Source organism: Bombus affinis, chromosome 1 (assembly GCF_024516045.1).
Source record: "Bombus affinis isolate iyBomAffi1 chromosome 1, iyBomAffi1.2, whole genome shotgun sequence".
In the NCBI taxonomy this organism is placed as follows: Eukaryota; Metazoa; Arthropoda; class Insecta; order Hymenoptera; family Apidae; genus Bombus; species Bombus affinis.
In genome coordinates, this window is record NC_066344.1 from 9916232 (window position 1) to 9934508 (window position 18277).

General features: G+C 28.8%; 4 protein-coding genes across 33 annotated transcripts; 2 read left to right on the forward strand and 2 right to left on the reverse strand.

The window, feature by feature from the left end:
- The first annotated feature begins 140 nt into the window (after window positions 1–140).
- On the forward strand, window positions 141–3406 carry LOC126918468 (SET and MYND domain-containing protein 4-like). Of its 4 annotated transcripts, none has more exons than XR_007711353.1 (7): window positions 141–452; window positions 602–804; window positions 878–1535; window positions 1592–1878; window positions 2031–2314; window positions 2413–3117; window positions 3191–3406. XR_007711353.1 is itself a non-coding variant. In XM_050726643.1 (7 exons), the coding sequence occupies exons 2-7, from the start codon at window positions 618–620 to the stop codon at window positions 3196–3198; spliced, it is 1902 nt and encodes a 633-aa protein (XP_050582600.1). In that variant the 5' UTR covers window positions 141–452; window positions 602–617; the 3' UTR covers window positions 3199–3406. The 4 variants fall into 4 exon arrangements, 3 of the variants coding, with proteins under 3 accessions (XP_050582600.1, XP_050582386.1, XP_050582515.1); XM_050726643.1 differs by having other exon boundaries at window positions 2413–2890; XM_050726429.1 differs by having other exon boundaries at window positions 2413–3406.
- LOC126917805 (probable serine/threonine-protein kinase roco9) lies at window positions 1787–7774 on the reverse strand. Of its 3 annotated transcripts, XR_007711115.1 has the most exons (7): window positions 7083–7774; window positions 6135–6930; window positions 5977–6060; window positions 5708–5907; window positions 5212–5637; window positions 1991–2199; window positions 1787–1905 (listed from the first exon to the last, which is right to left on the reverse strand). XR_007711115.1 is itself a non-coding variant. In XM_050725224.1 (6 exons), exons 1-6 carry the CDS (start codon window positions 7315–7317, stop codon window positions 4187–4189), a joined length of 1941 nt encoding a protein of 646 aa, XP_050581181.1. In that variant the 5' UTR covers window positions 7318–7774; the 3' UTR covers window positions 3814–4186. The 3 variants fall into 3 exon arrangements, 2 of the variants coding, with proteins under 2 accessions (XP_050581181.1, XP_050581107.1); XM_050725224.1 differs by lacking the exons at window positions 1787–1905; window positions 1991–2199 and adding an exon at window positions 3814–4386; XM_050725150.1 differs by lacking the exons at window positions 1787–1905; window positions 1991–2199 and adding an exon at window positions 3814–4389.
- Window positions 7739–17236, forward strand: LOC126918835 (epsin-2). Of its 22 annotated transcripts, none has more exons than XM_050727565.1 (17): window positions 7739–7873; window positions 7993–8117; window positions 8349–8448; window positions 9193–9244; window positions 10336–10452; window positions 11605–11697; window positions 11750–12032; window positions 12122–12321; window positions 12421–12475; window positions 12576–12738; window positions 12826–12955; window positions 13043–13075; window positions 13186–13273; window positions 13359–13492; window positions 13626–13920; window positions 13997–14173; window positions 14782–17236. In XM_050727565.1, the coding sequence occupies exons 5-17, from the start codon at window positions 10429–10431 to the stop codon at window positions 14910–14912; spliced, it is 1806 nt and encodes a 601-aa protein (XP_050583522.1). In that variant the 5' UTR covers window positions 7739–7873; window positions 7993–8117; window positions 8349–8448; window positions 9193–9244; window positions 10336–10428; the 3' UTR covers window positions 14913–17236. The 22 variants fall into 22 exon arrangements, with proteins under 22 accessions (XP_050583522.1, XP_050583353.1, XP_050585042.1 ...); XM_050727396.1 differs by having other exon boundaries at window positions 8354–8448; XM_050729085.1 differs by lacking the exon at window positions 8349–8448 and adding an exon at window positions 14408–14428.
- Window positions 17230–18267, reverse strand: LOC126924803 (protein C10). 4 transcript variants are annotated; one of them, XM_050739795.1, is made up of 3 exons: window positions 17957–18267; window positions 17712–17879; window positions 17230–17611 (listed from the first exon to the last, which is right to left on the reverse strand). In XM_050739795.1, the coding sequence occupies exons 1-3, from the start codon at window positions 17994–17996 to the stop codon at window positions 17478–17480; spliced, it is 342 nt and encodes a 113-aa protein (XP_050595752.1). In that variant the 5' UTR covers window positions 17997–18267; the 3' UTR covers window positions 17230–17477. The 4 variants fall into 4 exon arrangements, with proteins under 4 accessions (XP_050595752.1, XP_050595829.1, XP_050595916.1 ...); XM_050739872.1 differs by having other exon boundaries at window positions 17703–17855; window positions 17957–18257; XM_050739959.1 differs by having other exon boundaries at window positions 17703–17840; window positions 17957–18256.
- Between the last annotated feature and the right edge of the window lie 10 nt (window positions 18268–18277).

The window sequence follows — 18277 nt, forward strand, 5'->3', positions numbered from 1 at the left end:
AATTATGTTAAACATAACTATTTTTGCAAATTGTACTTAATAAATGTAATGACATTAACTTAAATGATACCAGCCAAGGATGATGAAATAAAAAACTTGAAATGTATATTACAAAATATATAACATATTAGCTTACTTAAAAAATTCAGTTGTTCCACATTTTTAAATTCCTTTTACAGATAAAAATGAAGAGAATATTTAAATATTATATGTACGAAATATAAAGGTTTAGGCATCTTTATAACTTTTATATAAGTAATCTCTAATCTGTCTAATTTAACAAATGATTTAAAACTTGGTTACATAGTCATACAGTTTCTGCTTCCCTCTATTAACTCACTTGAGGTAATTTTAGTTTCACCTCTCAGTTTTGCTTCAACCAGTACATAGTTAACACCACAGTCCATTCAGTACCTTTTTATCTAGTGTACAAGTAATATATGAACAATCAGGTTTCTCTTTATTCTTCTTTTTTATAAAACATATGATACACATTTACATAAAAAATTTATATAATAAATTTATTTTTTATCTATGTATAATTTTAATTAATTTGTAAAATACTTATAAATGTTATAACATATATTTTTTATGTAACAAGATTTTTCCAGAACAATATGGATATAGCAAAGGAATTAGTATTAAATTTGAAACAAACTAATATATCACATGCAGGGTATGGTTTACAAAAAGAATGTGAATCTCTTATTGGTCATATTTTACAAAACATGGTAAAGTCTCAATTTCCAGAATTAATTCCTGAAGTAAAAAATGAGGAAGACTCTATCCACTATAGAGAAGAAGGTAGTAAATATTATCGATGTATTATAAATAAATATAAGTAATTTGTTCAGTTATTATACTTGAAAAATCTTAGGAAACCAACATTTTGTAATGGGTGATGATAATGAAGCTATAAAATATTATACAATGAGTTTAGCATATGCAAATGATAATGAACTTATGTCATATGCTTATGCCAATCGGTCTGCTGCTTTATACAGAAAACAAATGTTCAAAGAATGTTTGATAGATATTGATGCTGCTTTAAGTCTTGGATATCCAGAAGAAAAAAGAAAAAATCTGAAAGAAAGGGGAGCCAAGGCTATCGAAGAAATTAAGAAAAGATTACAACTTACAAAGGATGACCATATTGATATAGAAACACTTAAGAATATGTGTTTATCAGAAAAAATAAATGAGGAACCTGGAGGTGTAAGATATAGAAATGGAAAGGTTAAACTTTCAGAAGATACAAGTAAAAATTTTAGCATCAATGAAAAGAAAGATTTAATCAATGATTCTAATGGAATATCCAAAGATAATGATATGGAAAAACGGCTAAGATACTTAGCTGATGAAGGTCCTTTAAAGTTAGCTTATGGTCCAAGTAAAGAGGCTCCTGCTGCTAGTGATGGCATCAGCATTTCTTTTTCTGAAAAATATGGACGTCACTTAGTAGCTACAAAAGAATTTAAACCAGGAGATGTAGTTACTATTGAAAATCCATATGCTTATGTTATTTATACACAAAGGTAAATCTATTTATATTAATATATCTACTATCATATATAACTTATATAATTTACAGGTATTATACACATTGTCATCACTGTTTATCAAGAAGCTATAATTTAATTCCTTGCTCACACTGCCCTGTGGCTCAATACTGTTCAGAAAAGTGTAGAAAATTAGCTTGGGAAATGGCTCATCAAATAGAATGTCCAATTATGGCATTAGTTGGAAACTTACTTAATGTTGATAAAGATAAGATACGAATGCTTACCAAAATTATTAGATTTCTCATTGTAGTAACATCAAAGGGCAAGAAATTTGATGAACTGCGAGTGGACATGGAACTAGCTGAATCTAATCCAGGTAAGGAAGAACATTCATATTTTATAGCTAAAATAAAATAATGTAAGACAAACTTGAGTTATAAGACAATAAAATAATTGTAGGAGAAAACAAGAATTCAACCATAACATACTGTTCATTTCTAGATTTTATGAAATATTTTTCTTTTGTAGATAACAGATCTGCAGGATTTACAGATGAAGGCATATTGGACAGTACCAGCGCACGATCTGCTTTGAGTCTCGCTACCAATATGACAACGCGACCACTTATTGGAATTAGTGCTTTTGCTTGCATCTCAGCTCTTGCAGCTATCCTCCTAGCCACTCAGACTAATTTCTTCTGCAATAAATATGAAGTGGACCAATTAAAAGATATTAGCAATTATCCGAAGATCATATTCTCTGGAAGCCTTATGTTTCGCGCCTGTGTTATAATGTCTTCAAATTGTTTTTCAGTAATTTATTTAGAAGATAATACATATATATATAAAATAATTTATATATATATAAATTATTTTAAAGCACTTTTATATAATAATTAATTTATTTTTAGGTGCAACAAGAACCAGGAATTAAGACAGGTTCAGGATTATATGTAACACATAGTTTGTACAATCATTCTTGCGCACCAAATACATTTCGTCATTTTGAAGAGCTAACAATGATTACTCGTGCTCTAAGACCAATATATCCTGGAGATCAAATATTCACAAATTACGGTGCTGCATATGCATATATGACAAAATCTGAAAGAAGAGAAAAAATAATACAAGACTATTTCTTTGAATGCGATTGTATCGCGTGTGCATTTGATTGGCCAACGTACGATGAAATTTTGCAAAAACATATTGGTTCTATTAAAAAAAATAAAGAGCTTGTAGAAAGATTAAAACCTTATAAGCAAAGACTGGTAAAAAATATGTATGATATTGATGCAGTAAAGTCAGTCCTTGATATATTATATAAGAAGGTATCCCAGCCGTGTGAAGAAATCGTACACGCGGAACAATACCTGAAGAGTTATTACTTAGGTAAATTTAAGTAAATAGATAGTAAACTTGCTTATACTGGTTTATATTTGTAGCTTCACTTACTTGTGAGTTCTTAACGTTATGCTTTATATCCTGCAAACCACCTTTATTTAAATACTTCACTTTGTACACTCATTTCTTGCTTATAAATCTAATAAGGCTGCTTGTAAATCCATGGCTTAAACTGCTTTATAATAATTACATATTAATTGCTTGGGGCTGCAAGGGTATGTAAAAATGTAATGTATTAGACACTTAAAACTGGAACTCAATTTCATAAATATATTTTCTTGTTTTTAGACCCATAAGAGAGACATCAACATCATACATCATTATTAATGAAAGACATGAAATATTCCTAAAAACATTTTATTGAAGTTATACATGATATTTACCTAGTTCCTAAGAAAATGTGCTTCTTATACACAATACATTTGTGTAAATATTCAAACTAATAGAAATGTGTGTAATAACATAAATATGAAGGAAAAAATATAACAGAGACAATGAAATTGATGAATGAGTAAAAATTAAACAATCTTCATCACAATATGTGTATTTCTTATAACGCAATAGAAAAATTAATATATTGTGTATCTTACATAATCCACTATAAAAATCAAATGCTTTATGTTCACATGTAAAGAATACTTTACATTATTAAAAACTGTAGAAGTAATAGAAATAATCATGGCAATTCATTAAAATTACAATATAATAAATTCTATATATTAAGGATAATAAATTGTCTAGTTAAATTGTTGATTACTACTTCAGTACATTACATATTGAAATAGTCTATATCATAAGAAACTATTTAATTATCAATAAAATGTAATATTCGATCATATTTTAAACCTGTTAATATATTCAAAGTGTATTCAAAGCCTAGTTGTATAGTAATAGAAAAGATAATTACCATTTACTTTATGTGAAATATAGTAAACTAAAATATTTCATTTCTAAAAGTAAAAAGACTGAACCACTATACAAACAAGTATTTATGAACTATGCAGATAACATCTATAGAATTTACAAAGCATTATGAATTCTATATTTAAAATATACTTTTTTTAATACATATAAAAGCATGCTAACATTTTTTCGGATGCAAATATCACAATTATTCTGAATGCAATCCTGTTAGTATTCTAATTTTTTATCAAATGCTGTCATAAAAATTCCATGTTATTAAAACAAGTGTGACTATTCATCAGAAAGAGTATGAATGTCAGAAAAATAAAGGAGATCCAAACCCCCAATTATTTATTATATGATAAATAAAATTGAAATAAATTAAAATCGGCCGATATTCGAAAAAGCAGCAAACAGAGGTGTTGAGGTTGTAGTTGGTTGCTGATCGCCGATGCTTTTGAGTAAATTGCCTTGCAACAGACTGTCAAGTGCCTTTTGAACTGTTGGATCGTTTAGCAGAGGTGACGGTGAAACTCCCGTAGTAGTAGTAGTAGTTGTGGATGCTGTTGACGCAGTTGATGCTGCTGGCATAATATGATGTACTCATGAAGTTAGCAGTTGTAATACCAGCAATATATATATTCGAAGTTCGTTCGCTTTGATCACTGGATTGTATGGTAAGCGGCACAGTAGCACTACACGCACGAAGAACTTGATCAGAAACCCAAAGCGTACGAAGTTCGTTTGTGTTTTTTGATCACTCGTGCTCAATATTTATATTAAAATTTTACCTGAAATTATTTGTCTAAAATTTCTTAGACAAACTTTACGTTTTTTTGTCAACATTGAATAGTTTTCAAACGCCATCATTAAGAATTTATATACACGATTTAAATTTTAAACATTTTTTTTGGATATGTTCATGAAAGATACACAAACAAATCCAGAAAAGAAAATAAGAAATAGGTGATCTAAAATCCGTAAGATACACCCATAACGACCTTTTTAAAAATGCAAAAAGTTGCAATAGGTCTGTTTCTTCAGGTTAAAAACGCGATATCGTTTCTATTTATAATACTGCTGTTTTTACGTAACGAATAGATCGGTAGCAGTATTTTTGTAACAAATAGAAGTACATATTGCAGTAAAACACAATATTATTGCACTTATAGTATGCGTATCTTTTCAATACCTTACCAAAGGAATTTTTCTTAATTAATTGCTTCAGAAAATCACTAGAATGATAATTGATAACTAACTTTATGAACTCAAAATCCATTATACTTTTAAAATGTATGTTCTGCTAATTTATGAGTAATGTTATAATAATAGAAATTTGATATAAAATAATAAGATAGTATTTACATTTTGTTTAAGCTTAAATAGTAAAATTATACAAATTTTACCTGTTCCCCAAGTAGCTGGCGGAACGGGCACTGGTGTTGTAGTAGGCGCTGGTACTGGACTAGGTGTTGGTGCAGATGAAGTTGTTTTATTACTGTTTAGGATATTAAGTATCCTAGATTGTAATTCTGCTTGTTTCGGATCACTGACTGTTATCGTCGTCGTAGCTGGTAAATCTTTTACATCTCCCAATTCAACTTGTACTTGTTCTTCACGTTTAATTTCGAGATATTTTATAACACGATCATACTGCAATACTGTTAACTGATGATTATCAGCCAGCATGTTTAAAAGAACCTGAATGGCATCAGGATGCCGTTCGTTTGCAAAAGGTGTATTCAATGGAACCGATCGTCCACCAGCTTTGTAATTAACAAAATCTCGTGATATTAAATTAATAGCATCTTCAACAAGCATATTTCTATGTTCTGTACAGAAGAATGAGATTTTATTAACACAATGATTTAGACATTTTAATAAAGTTATTAAGAAACCTACCCTGGGGTAAACCATGAAGAATGTTTAAAGTTAGGGAATGATGTTCTTGATTTATTGGTGTAACTACGACTGCATATAAACATCCCCGACTGGCAATATTTCCTAAAACTCTACTTAGAAGTACATCCTCATTTGGAAATAACAAATCAACTGTTAAGCCAATCTTTTTCAACCTCATTTCGATACTTTCCGCATATTCCCTATTTATAAAAATTAATTACAAAAGCATTCAACGATTATAAAGCAAACTAAATTATTTTTATACTTACGTTAATGCTTTGTTAACAACAATAATTTCACAGTCATTTTTTTCAGTTGTTGCATTTGAGTATTCATTTGATGTACTTGTATTACTGTTAAACAAAGATATTGATATTAATAAATAATTATTGTACAAGAAGGAAACATAAAAATATTCTTAACTTACTTAAAACTTATATTCATATCTCTAGGAGCAGAATTTTTAAAATCTTCATAACGGTTATTACTATCATTGAATGAATCTCTGCCAAAATTGTTCCCTCTTAATCTATCCCCTTGTTTATGTTCCCAATCTCTACCACCTTTATCATCTAAACGATTACCTCTATTAATAGGACTGCGATCTCTAAAGTTATTTCCACCTGAATTATCTCTATTTTTATTTCGATTTTTTCCACCTCTACTACCTCTTGGTCGACCACTCCCACCGCTATTCATGCCACCTCCACCACCACTTTGATTCTGATTATTTGCATTTCGGTTTTGGTTTCCACCAGGCCTATTTTGGTTTCCACCTAGCCCAAATTGATTACCACCTCTGTTTTGATTAAATTGGTCATTACCACTTCTGTTCTGATTATTTGGATTAAAATTACTGTTCCCTTTATTTTGCATTATATTGCTAAATTGGTCATTCCCATTGTTTCTATTTTGATTTCCAAATTGGTCATTCACATTATCTCTATTCTGATTTCCATCCCCAAATGGATCATTTCCACCACTTCGAATTTGCATATTATTTACTTTCTGATTATCGCTTAACTGTGAATCACAACCAAAGCTTTGATTAGCATTGAAATTTGAATTTCCTCCATAATTCTGATTTCCACTATTAAAAGGATCATTCCCAGCATTAAAATGATTATTGGCAGAATTAAATTGATTATTAGGTCCTCCTAATTGTTTTCCTCCACCTCCACCACCTCCACCGGATTGATTATCCTTTTTTGCTGGCCTAACATCTATTTAAAGAAATATTTAATGAAATATGTTAATATATATTATTATAAAAATAGCAACAAAGAAATAAGTGGACAATTGCATTATTAAATGCGAAAAGAAAATAATAGGAATAGTAGGAAACAAACAAAATAAGAATCATTCATGAAAATACCTATTCTTCTGCCTTTGAACATTGCTCCATCTTCATTTTGAATAGCTTTTTGAGCAGATTGTTCTTCTTCAAATTGAACAAAGCCAAAACCTCGGTTTATCGAAGAACCAACAACTGTTCCATATTTTGAAAAATGTTCTTCCAACTCAACTTTAGTCATATCATCAGTTTGTAAATGACCCACAAATATACGACTACTTACAGTAGCAGGATCTTTTAATAATCTTACATTCATTTTGGAATGGTGTACTTATAACAAATAATTCTCAAAAGAAAATAATTATTAGAATAGTAATACCAATTCCACTTAAATAACAAAGACTAAGGTTATGTTCGAATGCTGACGTTTACTTCTTCATATACTTCATTTAGATATATTTTAATCAACGTGACGATAACAATATCGCGTAAGAGTAACAAGTTTTTATTCACTTCTTGTTTTGTCTCTAATTGTTATGCGGCAGTAATATCGACGAAATATTGTCAGTTTGAAAACAGAATATTTCAATCAACAATTGAAACCTGAAGGGGTCGCATATGATGGTATGTGCATACATCATAGATTTATTCATTAAGTACGTTCTGTTTTCGTACTTACTACACTTTCTCCAACGTTTTCAATTATTAAACACTGGCTACGTTTTCATTAGATATAGCTATGCATAGAAAATCGCATTATGAAAATCGTCCTTAGAGTTATATAAAGAGAGACAACTCTTCAGTGACAAATTTCTTATTTCAATAAAAAATCACGTAGTACGTGGATTGTTATTACATTTCTTGTAGGACAGGTATGCACTTATTGACAAACAAATCGAAATACATTTAGTTTCATGAAACAAATCGAATGTTAAATCTTCTTTAAAATTACCACAGAGTGCGAAACTGTAAAGAAGGAAATATTTTTCAGCGCCATCTTGCCTCATAACTTCTAATTCGTCAGTGCCTGTGAATGGACTTGTCATAAGAGTTTTATGTTATTTTGTTTCTTATTTCCGTTGAAATTAGTGCATTAAATTTCCAGTATATATTACGGTGAGTACAAAGTTCTATAGAGAGTTGCAAATAAATTTACAGAAACAGATTGTCATTAATGTGTTAGTACAAGTGGTATAGTCCGTAGAATAAAAGAGTATAAGTTTGATTCCGTTTCGACAGCATAATAATGTTCTTAGATATCTTCTAATCGTAATGTGTTTTCTTTCGTTAATTCGTTCCCTCTATTTCATTCTATGTTAACCTGTATATGAAACGGATCGGAAAAAGTGCAGTATTACAAAGTCACGCCCGAGCATGAGAAAGCATAGATAGTTTCGAAATTGACATATCACGCATTTTCATGGATTAGTCTTGCACCTAAGCCAGTGTACGTATATCTATTGTGTTAGTTATATCTGAAAGATAGCCCATAGTATACACGTTTCACGATATTGTTCTTTTAAATCTATTCGAAGGAATCATTACCTGATATTTGTGTAGCGTATGATTGTCATTTTAACGTGCATATGTGTGTCGATGTCTCGGTCGATTTAAGCTTTCAAATCATATAAGGAAGAATGCAGTAATGAGCTTTTTTGTGAGACAAAGAAATAATTTGTTCAGACTTCAATAGGCAAAACGAAATATCGAGCTATCATATTGAATGTCTAAAGTTAATATTTATAAAAGTATAGTCATTACAAATATCAATAATATTTTAAATACAATATTATTATATTATTTTTATTTTTGTATTTTAGTTTTTACTAAAAAAATGTATTATTATTTATCTAAATTTGTTGAAGATTAGAAATTATGATATAAAGAAAATAGAAATCAATAGTTTCATGGTCATTAATAGATATAATATGTTTTAACTGTCTTAAAGAAACCATATGATGATAATCTTAGGTACACACAGTATATAGCTTTATTCATGTATATCATTTCATTAATCATTTGTCTTTTTTAAATACCTGTATTGAATAAAATTAATTCTATGTCTGATGTAATCATACAGAATTTGTTAAATAAATGTATTATCATCTCCTTTGTAGAAAATTTATTCTATGTATGTAGTGATAAGATAAGATGCATAATAGAAAGATAAAGATATTTTCTCATTTTTCAGTTTAATAACACGGCTTTTTTAAAGGAGAATTTGAATCCTCCACTATATCAACGTAAGTAATTTTATTCTTCTTCACTGTTGCATGTAGCCTATTATTTTTTAAAACAGTAGTTTGGGTCAAGTTCTTTTTTCTTCCAATATAAGAAATTCTTCTTCTTTGATTTCTATTTTGATTTCCTTCAATAAAATGCTTGCAAGAGGTATTACTATTAAAAGAAAGAAAGTAGTTTCAATCATTATATGTATATATAATCAAATATTTTATATTTTCAAAATAATTTAATATCAATATTGCACAAAAACTGCAACTCTGATCTATTGTCAGAATGCTTTATTAAAAGGGCATGGCTTATATTCAAAAGCCTGTGACAGTTCTAAATATAAACTACAGACTATGCAAATTTGTGAGTTTTATTTAATTTTTTAATTCAGTTTTTTTCATAACTGCATTTGTCTGTAAAAGAATTGAGTAAGATTATAAGTTTTTAATCTTGTATTTCTTTTTTTTTACAAAACTGCTTTATATAAAATTAGATTTGTTAATATATGGTATAGTTTTACAGATAGGGACATTTTCTTCTTTAACTAAACAAAATTTTCTTTAAGTCTATCTTATTATTATATTGTTCCATTTTTACATTATTATAGTGATAGTAATGTTAAATATGTATAGAGTAAAATGTTATTATTTTTAATTAAATATTTCTATAACACTTCAGCTATATGCCCTGTATAGTACTTAAAAAAACATTTACAGCTAAAAGAAGATGAATTTTATATACTGATCAACATGAGTTGTGCCTATTTAGTTCATAAGCAGTTCTTACATATGCTATTCTTTTATGTACAGTACAAAATTTATAGTATAACTTACAGTTAATATTGTGTATCAAACAACTATACATGTATTTTATTCAGCTTCATATACTTATAATATATATTGCATTAGAAAAATAAAGAATGCAGTATTCTGTGCAATATTTATTTGCATAATAATTAGTAATGTTATTAAAGTCCCATTCAAAATGCTCTCAGTTAATTGTATTATCATTTAATTATGTATCATATTAAATAAGAATTTATTCATCATTAACAGGTAAATGTAACAAATGTTTCTTATTTATTTATTAAACTATCTAATAGTCTAGGATTTTATTGTGATTCGAAAAGTGTTTGGGAGTTTTCTATATTTGTGGACAAGAACTAGCTTCATCAACGACCCCAGCCATATTTCATATGCCAACAATGGCTATGCAGAAGGTAAATTTTATTAACTGGCCACAGTTAACAAAATAACAATTGTTAATACTTTACTAATCAATTATATCATTAGAAAATGTTTAAAGAACAAATAAAGTAGATCAATGTTTTGCAAACTACATTAATAAGTGATATACAGGGTGTTGATAAAAATTTAAAAATGATGAACATTTAGGACTTACAATTTGATTATTTAAAGAACCCCTTAACATGTTTCTATGATGTAGAAATTTTTTAAATAATTGTAATAAGATATAACATCCTGTATATGTAAAAAATATACAAGGATTATAGTATTTAGTAATACAATTACAGCACATACTTGAAATCATTCATGTTTTATTTTTTGCGAAATTATGTAATGATGATAAGTTCTGCACATTATGCAAGTCAGTATTGCATCAAATTATTTAAAAAAATCATTAATGTTATGTTTATTATGAAAATAATTTTTAAATGTTTCTTATAAGGAAGCTTGAATGGCTGTGGTAAAACTTTTCTTTTAAAAAGAATTATTATGATAATACAAATTACAATTAATGTACACAAATATACAATATAAAATGTACTGATTTAGTTAAAAATTGTTTATCTTGAATACACATTTATATAGGCACATCTCAAATGAAATTAATTTGCTTTAGAGCTTTATATATATAAGAATAACAGTTCGTTGTGTTGCATTATTTTGTAGCATTTTGTTTGGTATATAATTTTTAAATTACACAGTAATGCCATATCTAAGATAAAAGAACAACACTGAAGAGGATTTCTTTACTTTTGTATTAATCACACTTTTACTTTAGTTACTTTCATCCATCTTACTACTAACCAAATAGAAAGTAGTAATGTTGATTTGGTAAAAGTAGAGTAATGTAAGAACTTTACAATGAGTTTCCTATTTTCTTACTAATGCATATTTAGTCGCATGGCTTTGATATTAAGTGATTGCCCATATTTATTACCAGCTTTTGTTTAAAATAATTTTTTTAAATAAATATGACTAAACTTATATTTCAGTTGCATTGGGAATTATTAGCATATATTAAATGTAACTGACATAAATGTGTATATATATGATGATAAGTATGGGCTTCTAGAAGATATAGGAATATTACTACCTGCTTATAATATAAAGTGGTAATCTTTTAGATGAGAAGACAAGGTCAAGACGTCATGCAGGTGAATTTGGCAGGTATCAGGCGAGATATTGTTAATCTTGCCCATAACTATAGCAATGCTCAGGTAAATAAATAATATTTTACATATTACAAATATACTATTTTACATATTAAAGAACAAAATTTTTTTATGTATACAGAAAGCTGTACGCAAAGCCACCAGTAATGATCCTTGGGGTCCAAGTAGTACTCTTATGGCAGAAATTGCAGATTTAACATATAATGTTGTGGCTTTTACTGAGATTATGCAAATGTTATGGAAAAGATTAAATGATCATGGTAAAAATTGGCGACATGTGTACAAAGCTTTAGTTCTTCTAGAATATCTTATTAAAACAGGCACAGAAAAAGTTGCACAGCAATGTAAAGAAAATATTTTTGCCATCCAAACATTGAAAGGTATATAATTTTGTGCTTTATAATACAAAATCTAATATAAAATACTAATACAAATTGATAGTCCGTAAAGTTAAGTTGTCCTTATTCAGATTTCCAATACATGGAAGGATCTAAGGATCAAGGAGTGAATGTAAGAGAAAAAGCAAAGCAACTAGTGGCCTTATTAAAAGATGATGAAAGATTAAGAAATGAAAGAGCTAGAGCATTGAAAGCAAAAGAAAGATTTGCACAATCAGTTAGTGGATTTGGTAGTGATGGTTTAGACACTATGTCACCTGTAAGCAGTGATGTAAGTATACATTGATATGAAGATAGAAAAGTTTAATAATGCAAAAAATTCTTTAAATAAACATTTCCTTCTTTTTCTTTTTTCTTTTTTCATGTTCAGTTTCAGGATTGGGAGCCATGTCGCCTGGGATCTGAAACTACAACTAGACGTAAGAGTAAATATTTATTAAATGCTTATAATCTTTTCTGCTAATATATATTTTTACAGATATGTAACTTAATAATGTAATTAATTATAATTTGCGCACTTTTTAGCTGAATTAGAAGCTGCAAGACCACAAACAGTAGGTGAAGAAGAATTACAATTACAATTAGCTTTGGCAATGTCGAGAGAAGAAGCAGAGCAAGAAGAACAAAGAAGACGTAGTGATGACGTCAGATTGCAATTAGCTCTTAGTCAAAGTCAGCAAGATTTTAAGTTAGTAGACATTAAATTAGATTTAACCTTTTTTCAGTTATCACAAAATCCATTTTGGTTTTGCCTAAAGAAATACATTAATTTCAGAGCGCCGCAAACTGAGAAACAAAGTCATATGCTAGATTTGTTGGATGTAAACTTAGAAGAAGCATGTGGATACAATGTAAAAACCGACCCTTGGGGTATACCAATTACGCCACCTCCGCCAAGACCTCAAGTATGTTATTCTATTTAGTTAAGTTTATACATTTGCTTATTGCATGATAAACACGACATTGCATACCTTTTGCATGTTACATAACAGTCTTTGGATATATCTCAATTCTATCCATATAAGGTATGTTCGAGTAACACAACAAACATTGTATTGATAAATCATAGCATAATCGTATTGAAAGTTTATTGAAAATTACATAAAAAATTTACGTGTTCTTTTTTTTTATATAGCCACAAAACGATCCGTGGAGCGTTCCTACAACAAGCAATACATCACCTGCGATAGATCCATGGGCTCCCATTCCATCACAAAAACCAAGTATAGTTTATTGAAAAAGAATTTTAATGTTTACTAAATCGTATGAATGTAATTTATGATCATTTTGTAATTAATTTGATTTTAGCTGCTACAGCTGATTCCTGGCGAGCACCTCCATCATCGCCTGTAACAGTTACAACTTCGCCTAGCACAGATCCTTGGTCACCAATACCTTCTGCTACTACTACTACTACTGAAGCTGATACAAATAAAAAGCAGGTAAGACGTTTATTCTTTTAACTTCCATGTCTTCTAAGTCCTCTAAATTTCTATGCTACCTCTATATATTACATATATGTATATAATATATTATGTATATAATATATTAATATTTTTGTGTCAAATTATTTAGGCTACCCGAGAAGGTATGACATCTGCATCTCCATCTTTTAACAATCCTACCTTAACGCAAAACATTGGTTTTGCGGCACAATCACCACAAAACATAGGCTTTAATCTGCCTACAACTTCAACAGCTACATTCAATACAACTAATAACGACTTCAACGGTACTGGCCCTAGTCTTAACAACTTTTCCATTGGAAATCAGACCAGTTCTGCAGCCAGTCCACTGAGCGATTTAGATGAATTTGATGTAATTACTAACAGGAATAAACCTGGATCTAGTCTGCAAACAGCGAATAACGGTATTTATTAATGAAGTTTTTTTATTATTGTTAACCATATGAATAATTTATTTATTGATTTTTTAATTGACTGCAGTAAGTACGCTATCACCAGATCCGTTTGATTTGGGGAGCATAGCAGAAACTCTTCCCACTAGTACAGGAGCTGTTAAAAAAACACCACAATCGTTTCTTGGAGAGAACTCTGCTCTCGTTAATCTTGATAATCTTGTTAGTACCTCCGCGATCAAATCAGCAACGCCTACTCCTGCAGGTAACGCCTTATTTCGAATATAATTTTTCATATACCGTACAAAAAATTTAGAGATTTAATTTTAAAATACAAATGGTGAAACCTATAGAATTTATTGTATGTATATATAATCGTTTAATAAAGAAGAAAAAAAAGAACTATTCGATTAAACTACATCACTGTGATTTTAATTCGAGCCTTATTGAAACAAATAATGGGTTACGTTATTTGTAATATATTTTGTCCGCAAAATAGCGTTTCATTGGAAGTAAATTCGTGAGTACTTTCAAGGTGGTGAATAATATTGCATGAATGCATGATTCAAATATTGTGTTCAAGTATGGTATTAAAGTTATATTAGGATGGATTTTATTTTCAGCAAAAAATGATGGTATATTAAGAAAATTATAACATTGTATATATTGTAAAACCGAAATTTTCTGATTACAGTTTAACACTTTGCGTGCCGCGTCATTTTCATATTTCTATCATATTTTATTCGAACCGCGTGTATTATAGATATACTAGAAACAAAAATTATTTGTTTACATCCCTGATTTGTTTGTATCTGTATTTATTATAGTTATTACAATTTGGCGTTTTAAATTAATATTAATAAAAATTTACAGCAACGATGTCATACTCAGCAAATCCGTTTGCGACGGCAACAGCACCACCACCCCGTCCTACAATTAATCAGATTCGACAAGATCCTTGGGCAGCGAATACAACTACTACAGCGAATCCGTTCCTTTCGTAGCTTGGTGACTATTGTTGAAGGTGTCAGTCGAAAATCAAGAGCACTGTGGTCTAAAAAGTATTCGACATTTTTAGTGCTAACCCTGTACGGTATAAGTATCTCGCACGTCATGAAGTAGCTTTATTTCAAGATACAAATAACAAAGGGATAACAAAGTGTCGAATCGGTAACAAGAAAAGGATTGAAAAAGGTGCGCTGATATAATCTGGTTAATCTATTTGGACCGATGATAAATAATGCAATAGATAACTATGTCTTTAAAGACCCAACTAACATTAATATTTATTTCCGTATAATTAATGAAAAATCTATAAAACATTTCTCTACATATTTTTCTTTACTGTACAAAAATGTTCGTATCTGCTATAATTCTATTATTTGTATTTTATTGCATACTAGCAACGGAGGAACTATCTATAACCAGAAGGTAACATATAATAAATGAAATAAAAGTTACAAGACAGATTATACTTCAATTTCGGACGTTTAAGAGCTCCCAAGGTACAAGAAATTTTATAAGAACTTTTTCCATTTGTAGTATATTTTTTTAAGTGCAATTCAAATTGGTCATAGGAAATCATTGAACAAGATTTTCATTGTGCTGTAGACTATAAAGTAACATTGATATCACGATCATTTCCTTTATTTTGTATTTATATACATGCTTTTCTACAGCTAACGAGATCGTGAGACTGTATCGTGATTTACAGAAGTATATTATATCGAACAGGGTTCTTCAATTTGTGTTATACGCTTAATGTGACGTGCATTGATTGTGATTCGTAAAAATATTGGTGTCATAGCATGCCTTTTCTAACTAATACTCATCTTGCAAAAAGAGAGTGTGTGCTAATAAACAAATCTTTTGCTAATTGATTACTTGGTTTGATAACATCTTGGGTTATTTGCAGATGAGATGATTGTGCAGTTTTATGATTGCAAAATTAATTATATCATCTTCTAATGTCATTAAAATACATACGTATGTACAATTTAGTTATGAAATTTTACGTATTTGGTTTGGCCGATTACCGAAGATATTTTCATAGGCTTTATGTGCACTGCAGAAAACTAACCACAACTAAAAAAAAGAGTGTAGCTAAAAAAATGCATTTCCTATTAATGATAAATCGGTGCATTTTAATGTTTTATGGGGATGTATTACGAACGTGTAAACTTATGTTGGTTTCTATAGGTATTTTAGAAATTTTTGAAAGAAATTGTCTTACGCGGTGTCTTTATTCATTCGACTGTCGAATTTAATGAAGCAACATGGTCTGATAATGAAGAAATGCATTAACTTTCTTTGTACGCAAAACAATTTACAATTGTACCTTGATTTATATAAAGAAAAAGATTGTAAATATGTTATAGCATATCGTTCCCCAATTGTCAAGTCTTTCCCTTCAACGTGTAGGATATTCTAAACAAAATCTAAAACTGCTTTTTTACATCTGTTATTTTTTAATCTTTGAGGAAATTGTTGCTGAGTTTGTCATTTTATATAATGTGAATGTTTTTCACATGTTTTATGACTATCACTGTGACCCCATGAAAAATACGAATTACTTTGCTAAGAAAATAATTAATAATCAATACATATTTATTAATAACTTTTAAAAGAGCAACCTTGTTGATAGTCTTAATGTCAACTCAGCATTTCCTTTTTAAAGATATCCATGCATTTTACAATTTTATACAAAGAAACAGTTTCGTACATTTAATGATTGGCAAAGGGGAACTATATTTGTCTGCTTGTCCTAAGTAAATTAGACATGAGCTGCAAGGTTAAAATTTTGTTAAGTAATTATTGCTTAAATAATTCCATTGTATTATTCTTCGATAAATTAATAATTTTCTTTCATTATGCATTTTCAATGTACTTGCTTATATGATTGAAATTGTATATTTAATACATATTTATCCGGATGTTCGCGAAACGATGAAGTTAGAATTATATAATAGCATTTAAACTCACTTAATTCAAAATCAAAAAAGAAAAGATTGACTAAATGATCTATATTCACTGCTTTTATAAAAAAAGCACTGATTGTCATGTTTAATGGATGTAATACCTTAGTGTTTTCAACGAGTAAGACACATCTTTTTAAGATAATAACAAAAATATTTTATTTTTCTATATGTATATGATATAATGCACCAGCTTCATTTTTACGCGAACAATGGAACACTGTTTAGTTTTTAGAATTGGTGTAAGTGCAGAGAAAATTTAATGAACATTTATGAATGAAATTATATATTTTAGTAGATTATATTATTATTAATATTATTATTATTATACAAATAAATGTAAAAATTTTTAATTTTTCTGATTAAATATTTAATTTGAAGATCCCTTGTACATATCTTTTTGTGTAGTAAATTCTAATTAATAATATATCAGAGTGTAATTGTAAAACTTTGTTCAAACTTCAATGCATTTATAAAATTAAAGCTATTGTAAGTTAGATACCAGTAAAAAATCTCTATGTATGTTTTATATGTAGAGAAAAAGAAAGTACAAAGTAAAATAATAATGTGCTAGCACATAAAAATTATTTTATCTTAAAGAGATGCTTCAGTTGAAGAACTTATAGTAACAGGCGGAAGAAAATATGATCGAACTTGACTATGTAATTGTGCTATCTCAGGGTCTTCCCTTTCTAGAGCTCTGAGTAATTGCACAAATTGAACTGTACCTACAGATAAAAAAAAAGGAATAAATTATAATGAAAACTGCATTGTAATTAATTTTTATCACTGAAATGGAAGTACACTTAAATCCTATACCTTCCCGACCTTCTGAGAAACCATAGTTCTTAATAACATCCATTTGAATTTGTACTACAATTGGAAAAACAAACTGCATCATTTTCAGCATTTCATTCCCAGAATTTTCCTTAGCTTCCGCAAGTTTTTGAGTATTTTCTGGAGTATTTAATGCTGTTAAAACGTCAGTTAAAACAGCTGAAAATCATTATTTTATCTACTGTAAATCTTTAAAAGTATATACTAAAATCATAAATATTATAAGTTTTGAATACCTTTTGCAACTTCCGAAGTAAAAACAGGTAAATCAGTCATCGTAAAAACAATTTTGTATAATTTAAATAAGCATCGAAGTAAATTCAGAGTATATTGATTTATTTGAAAGAATAGGTTAAAAATTGTAAAATGTTTTCTCTCTAAAATTGTACAGTTTAAGAAATTGTTCTATTTTATGAACATGAATATATGTTTATTTATCCTGTTATAGTGATTTTCTTTTCATATTTAAACTATATGTCATATATACTTTTGTTCACCACTATTTTTCGAACATGTCAAAATAGATAAACAACATACTGATTCAATCGAACAAAGAG

Bases quoted from the DNA above. Each gene is read 5' to 3' on its own strand.
- LOC126918468 (XM_050726429.1), top strand. From the start codon at position 618: ATGGATATAGCAAAGGAATTAGTATTAAATTTGAAACAAACTAATATA. The intron at 1,536-1,591 runs GTAAATCTATTT...TATAATTTACAG, and splicing joins TATGTTATTTATACACAAAG to GTATTATACACATTGTCATC. The intron at 2,315-2,412 runs GTAATTTATTTA...ATTTATTTTTAG, and splicing joins TGTCTTCAAATTGTTTTTCA to GTGCAACAAGAACCAGGAAT.
- LOC126917805 (XM_050725150.1), bottom strand. From the start codon at position 7,317: ATGAATGTAAGATTATTAAAAGATCCTGCTACTGTAAGTAGTCGTATA. The intron at 5,638-5,707 runs GTAGGTTTCTTA...TCTTCTGTACAG, and splicing joins TCTTCATGGTTTACCCCAGG to AACATAGAAATATGCTTGTT. The intron at 4,390-5,211 runs GTAAAATTTGTA...ATATTATGCCAG, and splicing joins GCCAGCTACTTGGGGAACAG to CAGCATCAACTGCGTCAACA.
- LOC126918835 (XM_050727565.1), top strand. From the start codon at position 10,429: ATGCCAACAATGGCTATGCAGAAG. The intron at 10,453-11,604 runs GTAAATTTTATT...GTAATCTTTTAG, and splicing joins CAACAATGGCTATGCAGAAG to ATGAGAAGACAAGGTCAAGA. The intron at 12,956-13,042 runs GTATGTTATTCT...GTTACATAACAG, and splicing joins CACCTCCGCCAAGACCTCAA to TCTTTGGATATATCTCAATT.
- LOC126924803 (XM_050739713.1), bottom strand. From the start codon at position 17,996: ATGACTGATTTACCTGTTTTTACTTCGGAAGTTGCAAAAG. The intron at 17,880-17,956 runs GTATTCAAAACT...AATGATTTTCAG, and splicing joins TACTTCGGAAGTTGCAAAAG to CTGTTTTAACTGACGTTTTA. The intron at 17,612-17,702 runs GTATAGGATTTA...TTTTATCTGTAG, and splicing joins TTTCTCAGAAGGTCGGGAAG to GTACAGTTCAATTTGTGCAA.